Source organism: Etheostoma spectabile, chromosome 1, assembly GCF_008692095.1.
Source record: "Etheostoma spectabile isolate EspeVRDwgs_2016 chromosome 1, UIUC_Espe_1.0, whole genome shotgun sequence".
NCBI lineage: Eukaryota > Metazoa > Chordata > Actinopteri > Perciformes > Percidae > Etheostoma > Etheostoma spectabile.
The window spans coordinates 6944612-6952433 of NC_045733.1; the positions used below are offsets into that span (position 1 = coordinate 6944612).

Here is a 7822-nt window from a genome sequence, read left to right on the forward strand (position 1 = left end):
CACAGCATACTAAAAAAGTGATTTACTATTTACTGGAAGGAAACCATGCTATGTCTGACAAGGCAGAGCAGCTTGTGCAGTGACATGCTGTCATGTTGTAGGAGTGCTCTTTGCAGCTCTGCTTTGTTATTTAGTAATGTCGAGAACAGCAGAACAAATGGCAGAAAATTATGAATCGCACTGATTTGTAAACACTAACACCATCATAATTCTGTAAAGCAATAATGTGATATTTTCACTAGTGAACCATTTGTAAATACCTAAATCAGACTAAGTGAAGACACAAATCAAAGGCATAATACTTTATTTCAAAAATTATCCGTAAATCAATTCATTATTGTTAATTACATTATCGTTAATTTCTTTCATAAAATTTAGAAGTTAGAAACATTACAAAATGTGTTTATACAAAGCTCATTAAGTTGGTCACTGTTCCCACATAATTTAGTGAAATACCTAATGCTCAGCACATTTTAATAATTTCTACAAGTTTGTGGAGGGGGCCACCATTTGCATCATGCACAAACTGAATGATGGGGACACCAAGCAGCAACCCAGAGGCTAAAATAAGTTGCATAAAATGTTTCTGAATTTCACGTTTCTTTTGCATGTTTTTAGAAAACTACACTCTTGATTGACTTTAAATATGAATCAACCTTCACTGTGGCAGTTAATACTACCAAAATGGCATGGGCATTGCCAGGTTGAGTCCATACTGTAGTAGATAATACTGAGAGGAAGATCATGAGCTTAATATCTCAAAATAAACAACTGCAGCCTCAGCTTGCCCAAGTTATCTCTTGCCAGCACAAATGTGGTGACCTTTCTACAGTGTAGCTGCATAATTACTTTTCTCCTTGCTTACACTCAAATGCCGTGACTCAAAGGTTAACTTCACCTAACTGTTATATGCCAAGGTCTTTGTTGCACTGTTTAAATTGAAGAACAGGTAGATGGCCTCAATCCTTCAAAGTATTCGTAATCGGATAGTGATGCAAGTTCACAAATGTCTCATGAATAAAAGTCTAAATATCAGTTATATGTTTAAAGTTCAACGTGTTGACCTCAGCAACAAGTCTAATTATGCAACAGCTGACACTATTAAAAGACTGATTATATAGCCGTTTGCAGAATAATGGTTGGCATTTCTGGGGAACAGACAAGGTTGATAACTATAAAACAACTAAAAAGGTGGTTTAAGAGGCCATCTCTGACAGTACATTAAATCTTGGCAAGACTGTGTGCATGACTAAAACATTTTTTTAAGTTATACATTGAGCCTGTGTTCCACACAATTGAACACTATTTTTAGACTGCAAATTGTTAAAATATAAGAAATATTAACTCAAATTACTATGATGTAGTGGTTATGTCAAGTACTTGCTATCACAGTCTGTCTTAGTATCAACCTGTTTGCATTGCAACCCATTACAATGAGTCCTCCTCTTACCCTTGACACCTTATGTTGGAATATGTCAATAACTTGGCATCAGTTGACCAGACAATACGAAACACCACACCACAGAGGTCAGTGACTATGTCCCTTACCATGCCAATGGTGCTCTTCAGATGCAGATGTCCTAAGCCAAACTTAACAGGGTGCAGGTAGAGGAAACGCTGGAAGAACGCTCATGGACGCTGTTGTTTTTATCCAGAATTCCTGACACTAACTGTGTCTTTGAAGTTCTGCTGTACCCTAGGCTGTCAGCCAGTTTGGGGCAGAGGGCCAGAGCCAGCCTCTGGAGTACAAGGTGGAATTTCCTGCGGAAGCTTCGGTTAATCCAGAAGTAGAAGATGCAGTTGAGGAATCCATTGGAGGTTGGCAGCCATACCACCACAAACTCAACCCACTCTGGTACACTGCTACCAGAGACTGCTGTGGGGCCAAAAACATGGGGATTTAACTGGAGCAATAAGTCAACAGTTAACACAAAACAGCAGCTTCTGAATGAGACAAGTTGCTGACCTTTTTATGAAAGGGTCACAAAGGACACATACACAGTCTTGCTATGGCTTGTTTATGAACACGTCTTTAAATTGACACATCTATTTTTTTTAGTACAAGTCCATTTAAAGTACAAAATTAACTGGTGGATTTGGTGGCATGGAAGCAACCACTTTACAGTGAGGCTCACTAGCAGATCACTTTGAAGTTTTAGTTAAGACTGTCAGCTTCATTTTGCAGGGATTTTCATCCATATCAGATGAATTATGCCCTCTTTGGAAAACGTCTTCATCACCTCTAAAAATATTAAGCTGTGACTTCCCTTTCAGTCTTGATTACTCCAAGACAGCTCGTGGTTGGAGGACAAAAAGAGAAAAAGTTATAAAAAAAATTTAAAAAAATTCCTGAGTCATACAGCTGGCCCTGGATCAGTATATCCATGCCCAGAATTACATAAATAGCTTTGACAGCTATTTCTCACAGGTACAGCTGAAATCGATGGAGAGATTTGTTGAGGGGGAAAAAGCCACAAAACTTACCATGTTAAACCAAATTATTGTTGCAATATGTATTCAGATACTCACTTTGAGTTCTCCTGCTAACATTGAACCCAGAAATGTGATTCAAGCAGAACAATTACTCAAATTAAAGCTAAAAAACCTGACACGATGAGGACATGTAGCCATTGCACATGCTCGTTTTGCACTTCTCATTCAAGATCAACTGGGTTGACATAAAGAGCATACATTCTAAACCCCTAATTAAAACAACCTGGCTACACAAAAAAATGTGATGTAAGAGCAGTTTTCATATATTTCACAACAGTTAACACTATCTAGTCTAGGTATACACCAACAGGAGTCATCAGCTACAATATTCTCTAGTTTTCTTCAAGACATGACTTCCTCAGATGATTCTAGGCCCCTTTGTATTAGTTAACTTAGTGACTAAATTCAACTATTCGAGTAAATGAGTGAAAAGAAGCCAAAATGTGGTAAATGTGCAGACTGGAGCCAAACAAGATGTTCTCACTAATGAGCAGGTACATTTGAACCTTTATCATGACGCTAGGGTATTGGGGTCTGCAGGAAAGCCTTAGACATCCAACAAAACTGTATTAATTCACCAATATCCGCTTTGACAAATAGGTTGTATGTCAGAAGCAATTTTTTAATAAGAGTACCATCAATAATATCAGAAGAACAAGGTAGTCATCTATGGCAGGCCCTTTCATTTATTTTTTAAGCCCCCCCTCACTGCACCTCCTATAAATGTGTATTTCCACAAATTCATTGCTTACCATTGTAGATCATAGCTGCCATGCAGGGAGTCCAACAGGTGTAGTAGGCTGCCACCACAGGCACAAGCACTCTGGATGCCATATTGTGTCTGCTGCGACGCGCACAGTTGTATTTGCGCAGTTTAAGTCTCTGTCTCTTGGCAGCACACCACACTCTCAGGTTTGCATATGTCATGATGATGGAGCAGGGGGAAAATATAAAGCAGGTCAAGCTTAGAGTGTATCCAACATTTGTTGAGTAGGACGGATTGCAGACCAGGGATGCAGTAGAAAAATGAACCTCGATGATGCCATCTGGAAATGATATTGGCAACAGTAGAAATGGAGGGAAGCACCAGGCGAAGGCAATCAGGAGCAGTGCCCTTTTTCTTGTCAACATAAATGAGTATTGAAGCGGGTAAAACACTGCAATGTACCTCTCCAGGCTTATCGTGGCCAGTGTATACATGCAGGTGGAGTAGACGGTGGCATTGCAAAAGGCCACGAGATGACAAAGAGCGTCTGGCCCTTCAGTGTAGTCCTTTAGCAGACTCACCCAGAGATTCAAGGGCATGACCAGCAGTCCAAACGCAGAGTCTGCAGCAGTGAGAGAGAGGAGAAAATACCGAGAGTTTCTTGACCAGCCAGCCACGGAGGAAGTAATAACCAGGAGAACGGCAATATTTCCCAAAGTGATCATCGCGCCCAAAACGATAATTATGCTTATTTTGACTGACCGGTGAGTCAGCTCCAGCAGTCTTTGAGGGTCAACACCTGACGTGTTGGAGTCTTCGGAAGTTGACAAGTTGAGCGTTGAATACATTTTTCCTCACAGTGTAATGGGTGCGACAAAAACATAAGGTACGAAAGGCAAAAAAATGGTTTGAAAGACAATTAAAGTAGGCTTCACAAAACTGTAAGCAAAGATGTGGGGTTACATTAGAAATCAGCTCTGCTGCTGCTGATGTTGGCTTTTGTTTTACCTCAACAACAAGAGGCACACCTGGTGCAATTAGTGGTGATAGTCTACCTCGCCAAAAAGCCTGCAACAGTGTCGCAATTTCTTTAACTGGTATCTAAATCATGTCTTCTTAACTAAGTTCATAAATGTAATTTTGTAAATTGTATAATATGTCTCTCATTGGTAGTTCATTGTTTGTTGTTTCTAAAATAAAACACATTGGCTTTACGTTGTACAGTATATTTGGATTTGTACAGACGGTAGCCTACAACTTAAATCATTTTCCAAAATATAAATATACAAATTGTTATTTGTACATTTAGTTTAAAGTACTAAAAAGGCAATTGAGGTTGTACAACATGAATTGCAAATGGCAGATGCAATTTTTCATCAGTCCAAAATGGCTTTATTCATACATGTATTTATAAAATCCAAGTGATATACTAATGCATGTGCATGTGTATATGCATGTGTATGTATACATAGTAAGATTGATATACAACCAAGATAAAACATGTAACTTTAGGGAAAATAGCTTAGGCATCAAACAAGAGGGGCTTATAGCAGGACGGAACATTATGATGGTTTGGCATAGGATAGGATTGTATCATCTCCGGCACATCTTAATACAAATTCACATGCCATAAACAAGTTAAGAGAGTTATTGGTTGCTGAAATAATTTCTCCTGTTTTTATTAGTCATTGTCCTTGCGTGACTACTCTCTGAGAGATGGAACAAAGTTCACAGCCCTTGTTTAGTGCAAAACCAATTTTTTTATGTTAGTCCAATGAAAGTTTAGCAGTCTGAGTTAGCCAAATCAAGTTAACCATAACTCCCAAAATGTACTCATGGCAATTGAATGTATTGAGGTAGGTATACTCTGCTCTTTACTGATTTTTGCACTTCTGGTGAGATGCTAAACTGCATTCCGTTGTCTCAGTAACTCTCCTCTGTACAATGACAATAAAGTTTAATCTAATCTACAATAGACAAAATAGATAGAAATAATCTGAAACTATACTTTAAGGTAGTATTTAGGCACACAATTAAACAGGAATCCATCAAATCTTTACAGTGAGGTTATATCCACATTATGCATGTGTGCTGGGCTAATCCACACTTCAGTGATACTATGTATCTGTGGCTTTATTAATTACATTTAGCAAGCCAGTTTCAGCCCTGCAGGGCTTTCATAACATCCAGTAGGGTTGTTTTATTAATTGGGATTAATAAAGGTGGTATGTGAGAGTAAAGTGTGGCCTCTGCAGTAAATACGCTACTCACGAATAATCTATATGACAGAACTATTGTAGTACAAAATACCTTGTAAAACAGAGCTACTTTGATGTTTTTTAATTAGCATTGATATTTTTGAAATGGTTTTGTTTGTTAAAAATAAAAATGTTTGACACTATTGGCACTATTGACTATTGTATTCACAACCACCCATTCAGTTAAGCTCCACGTTTGCAAGGCAGCCCACCTTGACAGGTTTCATCACCAACAAAAACAATGAGTCAGTAAACAATTCATCACTATTGAGGTCAAATAAATGCATTGTCATAGCCATGGAAGCCTGACATCTTTCAACAAATCATGGTTTAATTTCCAGGACCACACACCATCAGTGTCAGGCTTTCCTCCACCTCCTGTTCCAGTGACAAGCTTAAGTGTTTTTGTTTTTAAAGTGGTGGCTGCCAACTTTTCTCCTTCAAAAAAAGACACTACATGACACAAGGGCAGATAAAAGGGCAGGAAATATTGTCACTGATCTTTTCCACTCAGGTACCCATCTGTTTCAGAGTTATTCTTCTGTGTTACAGTCAGTCCATTAAACAGCATATACCGACACACACTTCCTGGGCACATTCACCCACTTTCTTGCATCCCCAGGAACACTAATACTACCCATGATTTATTATTCCCCTAGGAAACAATAAAACAATTTTACACATCTTAGTGTCTCCCATTTACATGAAGACAATTTTAAACCTTGATATTACAGTAAATTTATCATGTGACCTTGAAGAAAAATAGCCTTTGTGGAAATGAATATATCATTACATAATGTATACATCACCAGAATGAACAAATATGGCTGGACATTATTCCAAAAACATTTAGATCAATGAAAAAATTCAATATTTGTATGTAGAATTCAGGTAAAGAAATCATTTTTTATCTCCATGATGACATCTCCCTACAATATGTTCATGTATACTGTAACAGCAGCATAGCAGCTGCTATAGTTTGCTGGAGGAGGAACCTTTCCTGTAAATACTATAAAACAAACACACACACACACACACACACACACACACACACACACACACACACACACACACACACAGAGAGAATAGACTGTATACAGTACATGGTTCAAAGCTACACAGCTTTTCTGTTCTGCTACCACGGCAGGATCCCCCAGAGGAGAACTGACAGCTATCTGCGTTTGATACATGTGTTTCTTGCTGTCCTAATGAGCGGATTTCTCTTGGTGATGTCTAACACAAAGCCTGGAGGGCCTTCATGTTTATTGCATACTCCTTACCTGATTCTGTCTCATTTTGAAAACATGTGAAAGCAGCAGAGTCACAGACACAGCACAATACGATGTGCTACATATATTACTAAAGTGCAAAGAGTGAATGGTAGCCTATTTATTTTCAGGAGGAAATTACCTGATCCATTTATTTCTTCTCCAAATTCTTTCCAGTTTTGCTCCATTAGCTGTCCTCGTGATGCTACAGAATTGATTTAAAACCATAAAAGTGGTTTGTCGGCCAATGTTTGTTTAAAAAGTGTAACCAAATGCACATTTAAAAAAAAGAAGAAAGTGTACTTTGAACCATTTTCTTCTCCACTCATTTCATTCATAAATCCAGCTGCTTTTAAAATATTTCTGTGTGGCACAAAAATCATGAGATGTTTTTCTGTGACAGAAAGTGAGTCTGTTTTTCTATGTTGGGTCTACATGTGTGGGTGTGCACACACCAGCAATACTTGCCCAAAGGTGCTTTTGTAAATGTAGTTGATCCCATGCGAACATGAGTGAGATAGAGAGAGGATGAATTTGTACATGCTTGCAATTGAATATCCTGTGAGTGGGTGGACTCCTCCATTGGCCAGATACAGTACAGCACTTCCTCATGTGGAGGTAGGTAGCTTGATTTTATTGGTCTGTGCATGTGTGTTTGTGTGTGTGTGTGTGTTTGCGTGTGTGAGTGCGTGTGCGTGTGAGAGTGTTTGTGTGGGCAGCAACACTATGTAATTCTACCAGTCAGGGTTGATGCAGGATGTTTAGGAGAGATTGTATAGCAGGGTGATTCTGTTTGATTTTGTGAAAACTTGATGTCTGTCTTGACAGTCTATCCAACTGATGAGGGGCTGCTGTCAGCACAGACAAAACCAACCTGACAGGTTGGAAGTTATTAAAGTGGTGTTTAAGGTATATTTTCTTTGTAGATACACACCAATGTGTACTCCTGTGGTACTCCAGGTGTCAAACAAAGCATGGCATCACCATGCTGTGTGCATAGAAAAGTGCAAAAACTTAATTTGGGAAGTGGACTGCTTAAACAAAACCATGCATTGCATATCAAATATAAATTAAATATATTCAGATTTGACTCCATA

At 38.5% G+C, this 7822-nt stretch overlaps 1 protein-coding gene across 1 annotated transcript; it reads right to left on the minus strand.

Annotated features, from left to right (window-relative positions):
- Positions 1–997: 997 nt before the first annotated feature.
- Positions 998–4233, minus strand: zgc:162592 (probable G-protein coupled receptor 21). The gene is made up of 2 exons (XM_032521720.1): positions 3246–4233; positions 998–1876 (listed from the first exon to the last, which is right to left on the minus strand). The coding sequence occupies exons 1-2, from the start codon at positions 4045–4047 to the stop codon at positions 1581–1583; spliced, it is 1098 nt and encodes a 365-aa protein (XP_032377611.1). The 5' UTR covers positions 4048–4233; the 3' UTR covers positions 998–1580.
- Between the last annotated feature and the right edge of the window lie 3589 nt (positions 4234–7822).

Bases quoted from the DNA above. Each gene is read 5' to 3' on its own strand.
- zgc:162592 (XM_032521720.1), bottom strand. From the start codon at position 4,047: ATGTATTCAACGCTCAACTTGTCAACTTCCGAAGACTCCAACACGTCA. The intron at 1,877-3,245 runs GTAAGCAATGAA...TTGGCCCCACAG, and splicing joins GGCAGCTATGATCTACAATG to CAGTCTCTGGTAGCAGTGTA.